This window comes from Haemorhous mexicanus, chromosome 15 (assembly GCF_027477595.1).
Source record: "Haemorhous mexicanus isolate bHaeMex1 chromosome 15, bHaeMex1.pri, whole genome shotgun sequence".
Taxonomy (NCBI): Eukaryota; Metazoa; Chordata; class Aves; order Passeriformes; family Fringillidae; genus Haemorhous; species Haemorhous mexicanus.
In genome coordinates, this window is record NC_082355.1 from 13,894,049 (window position 1) to 13,910,318 (window position 16,270).

Here is a 16,270-nt window from a genome sequence, read left to right on the forward strand (position 1 = left end):
AGTCTGAAAACCTGCAACTCTGGCGCTTCAAAAAAAGGCAGTAATCTGAAATTAAAATCCTGGCACCATGAAACCCTTCACTGATTTCTCGTGTGCTTCCATATTGGTGTGATCACACAGAAATCCTGTCCTCCCTTGCAGCTTGTATTCCCTTCCCAGCTCTGCAATTCTAGAGGAGAAGGCACAGATGCAGGAGGGCCAGCTTTTAGTCTCTGAAAGCTATAAAATTTTGCTGAAAGCTTTTTTTTCCTTTGAAGGTAACTTCAGTGAGAAACTTTAGAATAAGACAGGTAAAAGCCTGGAAACAGTTATAGTAAACCAATTATGGGAAATGATTAACAGGAATCACGTGAGGGCAATGCAAAAAAAAATTCTCAAAAATGTAACTAAAGTCCAATTTGATCATTGCTTATTTCTTTTAAAATTGCCACTAAAAAAACAACCCACGCAAAAGAATATGAGTTACAAGGCTGCAACTGATTGGTTATGTAAGAAACATATCAAATTTGTACATTTTATTTTCCTAGGTTTCTATTCTGGCTCCCTAGGACATCTAAATCACAATACATTAATAATGTCAGCCTTTTAAGGCTTACAGAAAGTCTCAATCTGCTTAGATGCTAAATATAATCTGTACCTTCATGTCAGTATCAAGCTATGATTTAGGCTAGGTTTATATATACACCTTTTGAAGCACATTGTGAAAGAAATATAAACAGCTTATAGTGTTGAAAATGAATTAGAGTCTTTGGGAGAAGAAATCATATTTTCTTTTCATCTTTGGCTTTATTTCCTCTTTGTAATGAACTTTTAACTCCAATAATTACTTTGTGTAGAGAGTAAAACCTTAAATGTTATCATTCATGCAGTGTTTTAAATTGTGATTTTATCAGGTGACCACATTAAGCCATTCTGTATCATTTCTATTAAGGGAAGAATATACTTTATGGTTAGAAATTACCCTTTTTTTGTACTGTGGACAGAAATTTGGCCACTCAGTAATGCAGTTTCACTTCATTCAGCGTATGCAAAGGAGTAATAAAGCTGAAAACTGTTTTCTTAGCAGTGTGGCTAACAGAGGTTGAGTCAAGGTCTGAATGCTTTGGAACAGTGAGATTATTAAAATCTTGTTCAACATGTTTGTACAAATTAGGGCAGTTGCAGTTTCAGAAGATGAACGTAGTTGAATAAATGTTTGACGTGATATCCCTTAGGTTTATGATCAGTATTAAAAGTAAAGCAGTTATTTTAATTCTTGTAAGTTCAGGCCTCAGTGATTTTCAAGAGTATTTGTGTCTATATTCCTTGAAACACCAGTTTCAAGTCTCATCTAGGTTCTTCCTCCTCTTGGAAACAGAATAAAGACAAGCTGGTTACTTTGTTCATGATAATGGTGTCTTTTAGGTGTGAAATTAAAATTGGATTCAATTTGCTTTGTATTAACACTGAATGCTCACAATTGCTCAAAAATAGAGCAAAATTGAGTTAAGAGCATCCCTTTCTGCTCTTCTAAGCCTGTTTCAGAAGTGGCAGTGTTTTGGCAAGGCTGGTAAAGTGGATATTGTATAATGTGATCTGGGATCCTCCAGGCTGAAAGATGCTGTATTGGGTAAATAAAAATATATTCACTTTTCTTATTAGTTACAGTCATCTAGTTCAGATGCAAGACCAAAAAGATTGCAGCCTTGACTCTTGAAATTGCCATAAGAAGTGAGTTCACGTTACACGGTCTCAGGAACTGATTAATCGTGTGCCAGTTCTCTGCACTCTGTACAATCTAAGGCCTGTCATGAGAATAAATGAGCAGTGCACTGTATTCTGCTTCTCTTTTAAGGTCTTTGTCATGAGATTCCAGATTCTGAAGGCAGCAGGCAATGCTGTTACCCTCCTTGTGACAAAAAGATTGCTCAAAGTGGCATAAAATCAAAACATTTCAGCAAAGAGGAGTGAGAGGAGCAAAGTCAAGGCCTGAGCCAGGGATCCTTCCTATCCCATCACGGTGGGGACTGGGGAGCAAACACCCACCCAAGGTACAGCTCGTGTTCCTGGGCTGGAGCTCTGCTTGCCTGCCTTTATCCTGGGAACTGGGCACCTGCTCTTCACATCCTGCACTTCTCCCTGCCCCCAAAGGAGCTGCAACTGTGTGTGAGCTTGTCAACTATTTTTGGAAGCAGAAAAACTGAAGATGGAAATAGAGGAATGAACTTTCAAAGCATTGCATGGCAGATAAGCACACAAATCACATTACTCCTAATGGGATTTGTGGGTATATCTTTCATGCTGTGCTTTGAAAATCCATTCCATTCAGTTTATTGACGTGCACAGGGAAATAAATCAGTCAGCTTGGAGGGGGGTGATCAATTTGGAAAAAAAAAAACCCAAACTTTTTTTGGGTCCCCCTATTTCTCCTGTGTGAACACAGTGACAGTGAAGCATCTTATAGCCCTTCTTCCATCTCTTTTTCAATCTTAAATAACATTTATTCAAAAGAAAACAATTAATTCCTAGCAGAAGTTTTCCTGCTGCTGACAGCAATACACTCACTCATAGATCCTTTCTGCTATTTATATAAAATATTTCTTGGCTTGGATGCTTTAAAGCAAACATCTTGTTCTAAACAGTTTATTGTCTAAAAAAGTTTACCTGCTGAGGGTGAAATTATGCCCAAGGATTTCTTTCCTATGTTTAGGATAAGGCCAGTTCAGCTCTGCTTTCCCTCGTGTTTTCCAATGGTTCCTGCATTTCCCTGGTGAGCGGAAGGAGCACAGCTGACACTGAGCTCATCCCTCTTCCACAGCAATGACTGTCCAAAGCTGAGGGTCTGCCTCCCCTCCCTTGGCTCATGTCCCAGAAATTTGCTGGAATTCCCATTTCCCATGTCTGTGTTTATAGGAACACTCTGGGTGAGAGAAGCCCAGAGCTGGGTTCTCCCTGCAGCAGTGAGGAGGCCAGAGGGAATGGCACCCTGAGATCCCATACAGTGATTTTGTATAAACAATCCTCACAGCTTTCCTCCTGAAGCCAGAAAATACACTTTCTGTTTCAAAAGTTACAAAATGTTGCTGTTGTTGTTGTTTTTTTAAAGTATTAAACTATTGCAGATGTCAGGCACAATTAACAAGAGTATAAACCTGTGGCTGAGTAACATATTGAAGCTTGTATGTGGGTAACAATATGAGCTTAATTCAATTGATAGAGAAGTGGAAAAAAAACATGCAACAAGATATAAAAATACACAGCAGTGCCATTATAGTTAATGGAATTTTCCATTTTCAGCATTGTAAACTGCAAAAAGTGACTCTGAGAAGTGAGAGGTCTTGTTCAACGTTATGGGCAGGATTAATAACACAGCAAAATGGTTCTTTATTGTGCTCTCTAGGTGCAATACAGGCAAGCCTGTTGTTCTAATGAGAATAGTGGTATCTGTAAATTCTGTAATTGAAGTTGTGGATTTTGATAATGCTTTATATGGAGTTCCCAAATGAACTTTTAATTTAGATTTATTACAAAAACATAGTGCATAGCAAATAGCATACTGATGATTAAGATGAATTGCTGAGAATGAATGACCTTGAAAGTAAGCCATCTATTTGTTGTTGAGTTTCAATGGTCACAGTCAATAAGCAGGACTTTTTGCATATATTCCACAAAGTATTGCATTTACATCAAATCATGTTTTTGAAATGCTACTTTAACCTTGCCTACAAACAATTGAGTGGTCACAAGTAGAAGAGGCACTATAATCAAGAATACATCCAAATGTTTTATATGAGTTCTGTAGGATTCTAAGTCATTAATATTAATATAAAGGTTCATAAATACCCTAAGTACTGGTAGTCCAGAGAATGATGCATTTTTTTAGCTGATCTTTGATCTCTGCTGTCAAAAGTAAAAGTTAAATCCTTATCTGCTGTGGCCCTGAGATCTCCAACAAAATATTTTGAGAATCCATCTGTCATAATTGTAACTGACTCGGCTGTGCTATTAATTAGAGTATTTCCCATTGTACTGATGAACAGCTACACTGGGTTGTGACACCTGCACAAAAGTTGTGGCATATCAGCAATTGCCATTTATGTACTGCATTCTCTGCCTAAAATCATGCTGCTTCTAGGAAATGCTTTATGGCACAAAAATCCCAGGGTTTGCCTGAGTCATACTAAACACTCCCTAGATTGCCAGGCCTGGTGGATAGGTAGGCATTGATGATGCTGCATCAACTTGTATCAAACACTTCCAGAAACCCTGGGACTGCTGGATTCACTCCAGAGTGCTGTGTATGTGTAGCAGCAGCTGTGTTGGTTTAGATACAAGTCAAGGTATCCATTCATTTGTGTCCAGCACCCAAAAATGGTTAGCTTGTAAGAAGGACAAATTGTGTATGTACTTTGCCCTACTCATTCTCCAACCTCTGGTCATTCTAGGTCTTTTTTGAGAGGAGAGGTGGTAGCATAACAATATTCCTTGCTTTGTTTACCTTCCCATAATGATTCGATGTTTGGCTTACTTGGGATTATCATCTAGCCCAAAATTTTCCTTGATATATGATATTAGTCAGCTCAGAATTTACTATTTTACATGTGGAGTTAAAATTACTCCTCTCCAGCTTACTTTATTTTATGGGTTTGAACTTCATCTGCCAATTTCTGGCCCAGTTGCTCAGTTATTTTATGTCCTTGTGCAGTTCTCAGTCAGGTCTCTTCTTGAATAATGCATTATCAGTAGCAGACTGTGCCCTCTTCCCTGCATGGCCTGTTTTCCATTTGGAATTCTATCATAGCTATGATAGGTTTGGACTTTTTAGTACTTTAGACATTCCTGTAGATAATATAACAAAAGTGGCAGATGTCCACCCAGCAAGCCATGTGGCTTTTGTTTTGTTTTAGAGAAAGGCGTGGGAATGTGATCAATTTTTGTGACATCTCTTGGACACCCTCAGGAGAACTCTGGCACTCTTGTCACAGTCACATGAGGTATTCAAGGAAGAATAGAAAGTTCTGACACTTCTGAATTTTAGGAGAGACGTCATTGTTCCTCTAACAAGGAGAGGTGCTACTTGCTCACGTTGTTTATTTTAAGACTGCTCCTTTTAAGTAACAAGACTCATGTTCTTTGATAATTATATTTCAAGCACTTTAATTTATGTTTGACACGTGGATTGCAGGTTAGAGCTCCTGGAGACACTGCCCCTTTCTGCCAGTAGCAGAATATGAAAGGGCCTGAGTATAATTGTGAGCTTTCTTTGACACACCTTCCTCAGCCCTTTTCAAGGACCCCTATCCCATCCCAGCTTCATCCTGACGGGGCTTGTACTGCTCCTGCTGCAAACATGGCTGAAGGCTGGCCAACAAAACTATTGAGCAGAGGGTGGTGCCAGCCTCTTTAAATCATCTGTGATTTATTGAAATCCTTTGGCATATGTGATGCCAAGTCCAGTTTTTGTGGGAGAGGACTTTTACAGACTGTCCCCAAAAGGAACACAGGCAGCGCTGCCCATCCGACAGAGCCTCCCTGTCCTCTGTTCAGTGCCTGTTCATTGTAAGGCACGTTAGCAAAGTATGGATCTCAGCTGAGATTTAGTTCAGCAAATTCTGATCATTTGTGTGTTTGGGAACTCTCTTCCAGCCTCTTCAGATATGAGGAGCTGGGACAGGCCTCTTACTTCCCTTGTCACAGCGACCGAGAGCCCGCGCTCCTCCCCAAAGCCCTGAAAGCTCTGGTCAGAATCGAGTGGAGGCTTTGCAGCACTGTGCAAGTTCTTCCCCTGCAGTTCCCCCATTGCTCTTTCCTGACTTTGAGCCCCCTGCTATTCCTGTCTCGGGCATCTCTTGAGGAGAGCTTGTCAGCTGTGATGGATTGTGCATTCATTCTGTAATGGGGGCAAGTAATCACTGGGGAATAGACCTAATGCACTCGTTTCACTTGTGACTTGGGTTGAACTTGAACCTCTTTCTCCAGAGGAATAATAAAATTTTAAATTACTATGTTTCTAATCTTTTAAGTAACTGTTATTTTGTGAATAATAATTGAGATCAGTAAGATCAATTTCTGGTATTCCTCAAGTTCTGCTGCAGGATCAAGAAGTAGTAACTAATAAAGGACCATGAGTCTCATCTTAGTAAGATTTAATACAAGTAATCATGCAATAATGTTTAATTATTTTTTAATTTTTTGGAGAATATGTTAATTCTTTTCAGATTGTTTGGGTACCCATCTATATGGATCCAGAAGTGCAAAATACTAGATATCCTTTGCTTCATACAAACATTGTTGTGCATTAAAACAATGTTCAGACCATATGAAATAAAAAATAGATATGCAAATAGGTTTTTGAATATAGATGCTATGAAATTAACATTATGCTAAGATTTATTAGGTACCTTTTGTTTCATCATGTCTATGATTCATTAGTCCTGGCTTGGAAATTAATTTGATGTTGCTAAAAACTACATAATAAATAACAAGAGTTGCATCATCATTCACCTCATGAGTGGATGGAAAGGAAACTTGGAACATTTCTGCTCCTATAACACAATGGCCTTCGAACAGAAAATGGGCTTTTAGGCTACGTTTGTTCATGTTGTTCATGAGATAATGGAGTGGTCTCTTGTTCAAATGAAAAGAGGTTGTCCTGCTCCAGCCAGACAGGCACTGAATATATCCTGGCAAAGCCATGTTTGAAGGGTTCATTGTGGATGTTGATAATTCAGGGGTTAATAAGCATGACTAGTTGGAAATTAAAGTATGGAAACATCCTTTATTCTCTTCAATTGTATCATCTTCCCATCTTTTTGAGTTGCTTAGGGAATAATGAATTTTCCAACAAGGAAGCAATGTGTATTTTACAGACCCTGACTGGGAAGCTGCAGTAGGAATGAGGGAGATGATGGATCATTGGTCTGCATATTTCTCCCTGTAAGAAATCAAGTAAAGGGATCAGTGAAAATCCTCATTGTTCTCTGCCTATTGGCAGACACTGAGCTGTGCTACAGGGAGATCTCCAGCTCCCAAAGACACCAGAGCTCTCTCCTTTTACAAGTACAAGGTCAAGAGTGACAAGACAGAGAGCTTCCTGAGCTTGGGAACTGTTGTCCTTTAGACAAAACTCTGAATGGAATGGGCAGTGGGTTCATGGCCAAAATGAAAGAAGACAAATGAAAGAGGAATGTGAGCACACCACTGAGTTTAGAGAATCTCAAGATAATTTGCATGTAAGTTTTATCAATTTCCCGTGGATTTGTGTACCTTTTGGGACTTTTTAAAATAATATGTGATTCACTCTAGCAACCTCTGTCTTATGTAAGTCTTAGACTGGTCCTTGGCAGCTCTGCCACCTGGAGTGATGAGCCAGGTCTCTGCTTTTGTTCTTGCTGGGCATGCAGGTTTAGCTTCCAGGTGCTTTTGCTCTCTGTATGTGAATGGTGCTGGAGTGGGAGGTTGATTATTATTTTTTACTTAAACCTCGAAGGTTTTTCTTCAAAATTTATCGTTCCTGAATTCTCATGGCTTAGAGAATATAAATACACTATTCTGAATTACTAGATATTAGTGTTAAATGAACCCTATAAATTCTGACAAGCTTAGTGTTTGAAAATCAAGTATAATAGAGAAGAACTTTGAAAATATGCTTAAATGTTGAGGGGAAGGAAAGTAAACACACAAAAATAATACCTGTAAGTGCTCTGCAAAATATAATTTGTGAATACACAAATTGTTATTAGGAAAAAAAGCAAAGTCAGTTTCAAACTAGAAAAGAAAAGGAGAAAATCCAGCAAACAGGCACAAATTGACTAGCCCAAATTTCTCCTCTGAGACACATGCACTCAACTTCTGCGTGGATCCCCACATTTCTAATTAAATGGGCTTCTACTTATTCCTTTGCTGGAGGCATTTTGTTTGATTAACAGAAGGAAAGGTTAATCATATAAATTTGCCATCTCACAGCGTTGTGAAGCAGCAGAGAGAAGCTTTCCCCTTGTTCCCCCTGCTCAGCTCTGCTCTCTGCTCAGTGCAATGCAGACACAGAGCTTTCCCCTCAGGCCCCTGTGACACACTTTTCTCCACTCATTCCTGGTGGAAAGGGAACATGGCTGGTGTTTGTGACTGCAGCTGTCTTAGTGGAAGGCTGTAGATCACCTCATGGGTGTGTGAGCTGTGCAGGAGATTCTCAGTCTCCACCAGGGATGGAGCAGGCGTGCAAATCTCTGCCCCGTTAGGAAGGAGCTCTAATTGCTCCTTCCTAATGTGCATCCGTGATTAAAACACAGTTATTAATGAAACCATGGTGTGCTTGGAAGCAGATGGATCACAGGTATTTTTTAATACCATGTTAATAAGATCTTTTATAATTCCCTGTCTGAATTTACCTGGTAATTATAAGGTAGCAACTATAATTTTCTTGGACAGACTATTAGTTGTGATTTTTTTATCTCTCTGTTGTAAGGACTGGTTCACACTTGAAGCAGCAGGCTTTCATCTCTGCAAGTGACCTACATTTATGGTTACGCTCACAATAAAAAAAAAAAAAAAAAGACAACTTTGAATAGACACACTGAGAGTATAAAACACAAAAGTCAGATTCTCCTTTGTGACTTGTTTGCATTGTGGAGCTTTGAAATTCACTTAATCTTCATGAACTCGTGGCTCTCAGGGCTGGTCCAGCTGAATGTGGTGCCTGTGCAGGGAACAGGAATTGCTGAGAGCACAAATACCCCGAGCTGCTCTCTGCTGTCCCAGCCCCAGCACAGCTGCATCTGCTCAGTGGGGCAGTGGGGATGAGGTGCAGTTTGGTGGGGTTTGAGCCTTGTGAACGATTTTTCAGTTTCATTTGCCATACTTAAGAAAAAAAAAAAAAAAGGGTTGCTTAAGATTAGATTGAAAAAGCCTTTTAGAAGGTTTGTTTTGGCAAGACAAATAAGTTGTAATTGAACAAATAATTTGATCCCACATAAATTTATTGTCTGTTTTCCAAGGATTCTTAAACATTCTGTAGAAATAAATTTTGAGCAGTTTCTCTGCAAAACATCCTTTTCAGGTTCATGTCTGGTATTTAACATACCAGAGGCTTTAAGGTATTTTTTTGTTTGCTTTTGTGAGATATTTTGACATAATAGAAACAAAATTTGCAAATTCAGTATGAATATGAAATCTGGCAACTGCCCTCTTCTCAGAAAAGGTCTCCTGATTTTAGTTACTATTCTTAGATATCTGCGTAGACATTAGCCATAGGATGTCCAGGGGAAGATGGTGTTAGGAAAGATGTCTTGCTCCCCTGCTGCTTTTTTCAAAAATACAGAGGTTAAACTCTGCATGGATCGCGTGCTGAGAGATTTCCAGGGCTTGGGATAGATGGATTCTGGGGGTGGTGGGGGATGCTTTTTGTTTTCTTGGGGCTTAGGAATGCACATGTGAATCACTCACATCTAAGTGGATTGCCTGCATTCTGAGGTTATCTGAGTGGTGGCTCCTGCACTGTAAATGGCAGTTTCTGAGAGAAGTGTTTTGTCTCTCCTATCCCTAAGATTTAGTGAACTCTTCAAGATTTTTGAACACTTAGTGTGTGGCCACTGCTGGGCCATTTGTAACCACTAGAATCACTTTGAATTGGATGCAAAATATCTGATAATCTCGTGTGGATCTGACACTGCAAAGAGAACAATTCTAAGGGTGCCCATAATATTTTTTTTTTCCCTACCTGCATATTGACAGTGAATCCTCTCAAACACCTTTTGACATAACTGGAAATGCTGTTCTCTGTGGTATATAGGTTTACATATATCCTGTGTAAGCAGAAAGATGCAAAGAAAAGGAAAGCAGCAGCTTGGTGGGCTTTATCCCTCACCACTGCTCTACTGTACTGAGAGTGCCATGGGGATAATGTGATGAGAGTATGCAGGTAGCTGTGTTTATACAAGGTGAAGATGCACATAAATCCACTGGCTGAATGATTCAGACCTGTCAAGTCTCATGCATTATGCACAGGACTTATTCAATTAGCCCTGCCACAGTGCCTATAACTCAGGCACTTGTGCAGGGCGTGCTTGGCCTTGCTCCCACTGCTCAGCTCGTGTTGCAGGTGCAGCTGCACAGCCTCTGACGTGGACACACGGACCTGTCTCTGGCACAGGGATGGCTGGGGAGCCCGTGGCTGTCAGCAGGCAAGCCTTGCCTGCCTGCTCACAGGGAAGGCTTGGGGCAGTGGGGTCAAAAATCTGGGAGGTGAAAGGATTGGCATGGGCCTGGCTTGGTCAGGGAGGCTCAATCTACAAAATGAAGATAGAGGCTCTGTAATGGCTCCACAGTGAAGGAGAGTGGGGCTAGGTTGGGTGTCGGGAAGAAATTCATCCCTGTGAGAGTGGTGAGGCCCTGGCACAGGTTGCCCAGGTGAACTGGTGATGCCCCAGCTCTGGAAGTGTTTAAGGAGAGGTGGGACAAGGCGTGGAGCAACTTGGGACAGTGGAAGGTGTCCCTGCCGTGGCAGCGGATCGGAGCTGGATGGTCTTTCAGGTTCCTTTCAGCCCAAACCATTCTGTGATGCTATTATCCTAATGTATTGATTTAAATAAGTTGTACTAAACACAGAATAATTGCATTACCAAGTCACTACTTTACGCAGGGCTAAAGCCAATTTTATAATCAACATATAAATTACCACCTATAATTTAAACTCGGAGCTGGTACTTGCAGCAAGTGCTTTGTTTCCCGAGATGTGTCCCCCGCACTGTGGGAGTCGGGAAAGTGGCCGGCTCTGCCCAGAGCTGTGAGCATTTTGCCTTTTGTATTTCAGAGCCACACAGATGCGTGTGAGTTACCGGGGATCGCTTTTGTTTATTTGGCATTACGGGGGGGAGGGTGGTGGTATTTTGCCGCTGTTGCCGGTTCTTTCAGCACATCCCCATCCCTGCGAGCCGAGGGGCTCCGGGGCGTCCCCGCGGGGCGCTCGGGTGTCCGCGGCCGCGCTGACCGCTGTCGGTGTCCATGTGTCCGCGCTGACCGCTGTCTGTCCCTGTGTCCGCAGCCATGCACCTGCTGGGCCTCAACTGGCAGCTGCAGCCGGCCGAGCCGCCGACCTTCAGCAACGGCCTGCGCCCGCCCGGCGACGACGGCCCGCCCGCGCCCCCTGCCGGCAGAGGTGGGTCCGCGCCGCGCCCCCGACCCGGCCCGACCCGGCCCGACCCGGCCGAAGGGCCACGAACCGCCCTCAAACCCAGCTGAACTGCCCCAAATCCCAGCTGAACTGCCCCAAACTGCCCCCAACCCCAGCTGAACTGCTACGAACCGCCCCCAACCCCAGCTGAACTGCCCCAAACTGCCCCAAACCCCAGCTGAACTGCCACGAACCGCCCAAACACCAGCAGAACTGGCCCAGACTGCCCCAAACCCCAGTGGAACTGCCACAGACTGTCCCAAACCCCAGCTGGACTGCCAAGAACCACCCTAAAATGCCACCCGAACTGCCCCAAAACCTGAACCACCACAGTGCCCCAAAGCCCCAGCTGAACTACCACAAAGTGCTCCAAAACCCCACCTGAACTGCCACAAACCGCCCCACAACCCCAGCAAATCACCCCAAAACCACACCAAACCACCCCAAAATTCCACTCAGCTGCCAGAAAACACCCCAAAAAGCCGCCAAACTGCTACCAACAGCCCCAAAATGCCACCAAACCACCCCAAAACACCGCTGAACCCCCACAATCCACCCCAAAATGCTGCCCAACTGCCCCAAAACACCACCCATCCTCTCCCTCCCGTGGCTCTCAGCACACACCCCATGCTCACACTAAATCCTGTGAGTTCTGGTTCATCACCAGTGAAGTTGTGCTGCCAAGGACACTGGGGAAGTGCTCTCAGAAGTGTGCTGTGTCTACAACATGCTCCTTTTTCAGGCACAGCTTAGAGGAGGCTGAGGGAGCTGGGGCTGTTCAGCTTGCAGAGGTGACTGAGAGGAACCTCATGAATTGTGTAAATATCTGCAGGGAGGGCTCAGAGCATGGACCAGGCTCCTCACAGTGGTCCCAGCCAACAGAACAGGAGGCAGCGGGCAGGAGCTGGTGCTCAGGAAACTCCACCTGAACATGAGGAGAACTCCTGTGCAGTGACCAAGCACTGGATCATATTGGCCCAACCTCCCTCACTGGGGATATTCCAGAACCTTCAGGACAGAATCCTGTGTCTGTGCTCTGGGATGACCCTTCTGGAGAAGGGGGGTTGGACCACATTGACCCACTGTGACCCTTTCCAACCTGATCTGTTCTGGGATTCTGTGAAAAGCTTTAGTAGAAGCAGGCATTATAGTGCTTGAGAAAATGCAAGAACTGGCTTGCAGCCAGGACCACATCCCTGGTTCTTCTTTCTCAGGGAGTTCTAACAGCAAACACCAAGGACAGCAGAATTTGACCCCTGGTAAATGGTCTGTCCTGTGATATTAATGTGAGAAATTAGACAACAAATGGTTTCTTTTTCTCTTAAAGAACTGTGTTCCAGAGGAGGATGACAAAGACATGGCAGGGGAAAGAAAAATAAGTAAAACCTAGAACCAGGAACACCTAAACTGAGAAAACCTGTGTTAAAAACACAGAGAAGTTCCATGTCACAAAAAGGATTTTAATCATTTAAATCGAATGGTTTTTATTGGTGAGGTTCAGGGGTTTTCTTTGCTACATCACAGTAAGGTCTCTGGTTATTATAAAAATTATGGGGAGATGGCAGAACAGAATGTTACAATTAGACAAAGCACCTCCCACACTTTAGTGTGCTGGGATGGTGGATGGCATGACTGGAACAGGAGAAGTCTGAGCACTTGATTTGTGTCAGCTGAAGAATTCTGTTCAGAGGCTGAGCACTGCCTTGCACTCAGGACCTGTGGCTCTTGTTAAACTTGGTAATTGCCAAAGCAAGTGTTAGAAGCAAATGCTGACACAGGATACTTGTATTGAGAAAATAATCAGTTAAAATAGATTTGGGAAAGGAAACTGAGTTGTTCTTTTATGAGCTTGATCATTTAATGGATTTGCTTCTGTTTTCAATAAACGCTGCCACTGCTGCACCTCAGCTTCTCCATGTTTTCCATGGAGGATCTAATTTTTACTTCCTCCTTGTCATAAAATCCTACATCCTGATAGTGCCAAAAACCTGAAAATTTTTAGACAGGTGTTCATTGGTTTGGCTTTCATCTCTGGCTGGCTGTAGGTCAAAGTGCATGAGCAGCACATCCCTAAGTGCAAGGCAGAACGTTTTCATGGCTGCTGAAATGCCTCCAGGTTGTGCACAGGTGAGAGACCCTGTGGTTTTGGGCAGGAACCTGAAGAGCTCAGGTCGGCAATTATGGTCATTTAGCAGACAACGGCAGGGCTTTAACACCTTTCCCAATTCCCTCCCTGCAGCTTTTTATTGCCATCTCTGTGCAAATACAGGGCAGCAGGACTGCAGAATTGGAATGGACTCCTCTGCCTGGGGCACTTCAGTGCAAATTCTGGCAGTTTATCCCAGCCCCACTCTAATTAGCTAAGCACATTTGAAGAGGCTGAGATGCTGTTTTGGGAGTGGTAACCTCCTGTAGAGGAGACAAGGAGACAGAACTGCTGGCTATGTCTTAAATTGCTGCAGTTAGTTTCCTCAGAGCATGTTGGAAAAGTTTTCTTGTTCTTCTGACATTTTGTAGAAGGTTGCTGAAATGCTGATAACGTGGGGGAAGGAGGAAGAACAATATTTAGGCAAGTAATGTTCCACAGTGGAATAAAATGAATGACAGGTTTGGGTGAACACAAGGAATATCGAGAAGACAAATTCCTAGAGCAGGGAAGGGTGAAAAGTTTTTCTACCTCACCTTTCTTTTTATGTCCAAGTTAAAATTGCTATCCCAGCAGTTTTTAGGAAAGCCTCTGACAGCTTTTAACACAACAACCATTTCAGGGCTCTGGCTGTGGAGAGTGACCTTTCTATAATTGACACAGCTCAGGATGAAGCCATTCTTTTCAAAACACGGGTCTCCCAAAGAAACCTTTAACCCCTAGTCTGAGAAGGGCCACTTAAACACAAGCTGTGCCTACTCAGCAAGCAAAGCATTTTAAAGTAGAGCAATTTGAAAGGAGGAAAAAAAAAAAAAATAAAGCAGGTATTCAATTTGATCTCCCTGTTCCTTATTAAGAGACTAAATTCTGGTAAGAAATAATAAAACTGCAATTTAAGGGGAATGTAAATTACTTTATTACTGCATTTTCTTATGTGAATGAAAACAAAATTCACTATTAAGATAACACAGTTTCAGGTTTTTTGTAATTACACACTACATCTCACTAATAGTGGGTATGTCTGAAAGGAGGAGGCAAGTGCAATGGGCAGAAAAATCCCCAGTGCTGCTTTAAAACTGCAAGTGAAGTCCACCATGCTGTGAAAGTTGTGTTCAAGTAGGGATTTAAATTAGGAGACAAAAATTCCTTTCCTAATACAGATCATAAGGCAGTAACCCTTCATAGTGCATAAAACCTCAAAAATTGATACTGCCTTGGAATTTCTATGGGTTTGAGATAGATTATAATGACATTAAAAAGCTTTATGAGAGTAAAGCCCATTCGTCTCTTATGTTGCATGAGGATAACATTAGAATTTGGGTGTAATAAATCTAAATTAAGGGGGAAAGTGGGGGAAAAGAAAAGAGGCATGGTTGGGAATAATTGTTTCTTCAAAAAGAAGTGAAATAGGTGACCTTATGGGATTTATCTTTGCCTAAATTCCGTTAATCTATGCCAAAAGTTTACTAGATTTAAAATTATGTGGTGGGCTAGACACACATTTCCATAAAATCTGTGACTATGTACTGTTTCTAATTGGCAGAATACAGCTACACTAACCCCAGCTGAAAACCCATATAAAGAATGCTTTGGTGTCCACTTTTTTGTTTAAGACATATTATCTTTGATGTGCTCACAAATTTAGCGAATTTTATAGTAATTCAAAATTGACTTAGTACTTTTTATCTTGATTGTTTGCTATAGTAGTGCTCTAGAAGGCTGGAAAACACAGGAAAAGATTGTGATCTTTGATTCTAGAACCTCCCATTTTAAAAGATGCCAAAAGTAATTGTGGACAGCTGTGGAAAGATCACTTTAGGTACAATAAATACACTGACTATTTGGAAAAAAAGTTGATATGAATTTGTGTTTTGATATTTACATAATCCAGGGTTTGCTTCTCTTTGGATGAACCAACCTGATCCAAGTTCATGCTCAGTTTGAGGGATTTCACAAAGTCTACCACAGTGTATGTGGATTTCAGAAAGACTTTTTCAAAAATATTACAGTTATTAAGTATTAAAGTACTGAAAGTGTCATGAAAAATCCTTGTTTCCAGATATCAAATTCAGAATTGCAAATATAATGTCAATAATGAAACGAAGAAAGTTTAATGAGTGTTAATTTTGGCACCACCTCGCTTGAACTGAGAGGAAAAACAGATTTCTACTGATGTAGCAGAAATTGTCCTTGGATGGATGTGGAGAGCTGAGCTCAGCAGTCGTTGTGGAGCTGTACAGGTTGTCTTCAGCTCTCTCCAAATGATGCTGAGAGCTCTGCCAGATGCTGCAGCTGCGAGTCACATTTTGGGTTGCACACAAATTGTTTTCTAATAGTTAAGATATTTTATTAGCAATGCAGCACACAGGCAATGCTAAAGGAGTAACAAAATTCTGAAATGAGAGGATCTGCCATCCTGCCAGAGGGATGAGCTGGGGCTCAGATGCCAACGGAGCAGCTCCTGAGTCACTGCCTGAGGCAGCAGTGCTACCCCCGACTGTGCTCCTGCTGAAACCCACCCAGCACACGGTGTAAGGACTCAGCAGCAGCTGCAGGGAACTCTCTGTCGTCTTGTAAAAGATAAACTCATCCCTCATTAACAATGTAAACAACATGAATCTCCCGGTTCCTGCAATTTCCTGTCAGACGCTTTGAAACAGACAATCCAAATGTAGTAACAGTCAGTGTGTTTTAAATGTCACTTCTCTTACCTTCCTTCAGTTTAATCAAGACAAGCCATCATTTTCCAGGTGGATTAATCTTATTAACTATTTCTGTGGCTAATGTAATGTAGATCTTAATTAACACGTTAGCAAGCAGAACTATTAAGGTGGAGGCTATGAAGGCTAGTAGATGTGGTCTTCTGAAAATATACCAGACTTAAGGGCTGTCTCAGGAAAGCAAAGGATTTGGCTAAATTCAACAGAAGAGGAGTTTTAGAATGGTGAGAGCATGAGTTGCTCTGTTCAAAGTTAGGT

At 42.0% G+C, this 16,270-nt stretch overlaps 1 protein-coding gene across 13 annotated transcripts in view; it reads left to right on the forward strand.

Annotated features, from left to right (window-relative positions):
- Positions 1 to 16,270, forward strand: part of TENM2 (teneurin transmembrane protein 2) — a 612,765-nt gene that overhangs the window by 475,954 nt on the left and 120,541 nt on the right. For all 13 annotated transcript variants that reach the window (XM_059860582.1, XM_059860584.1, XM_059860583.1 and 10 more), the window contains one exon: positions 11,018 to 11,131. In XM_059860582.1, coding sequence (XP_059716565.1) covers positions 11,018 to 11,131 — 114 coding nt within the window. The remainder of the gene's footprint in view (positions 1 to 11,017; positions 11,132 to 16,270) is intronic.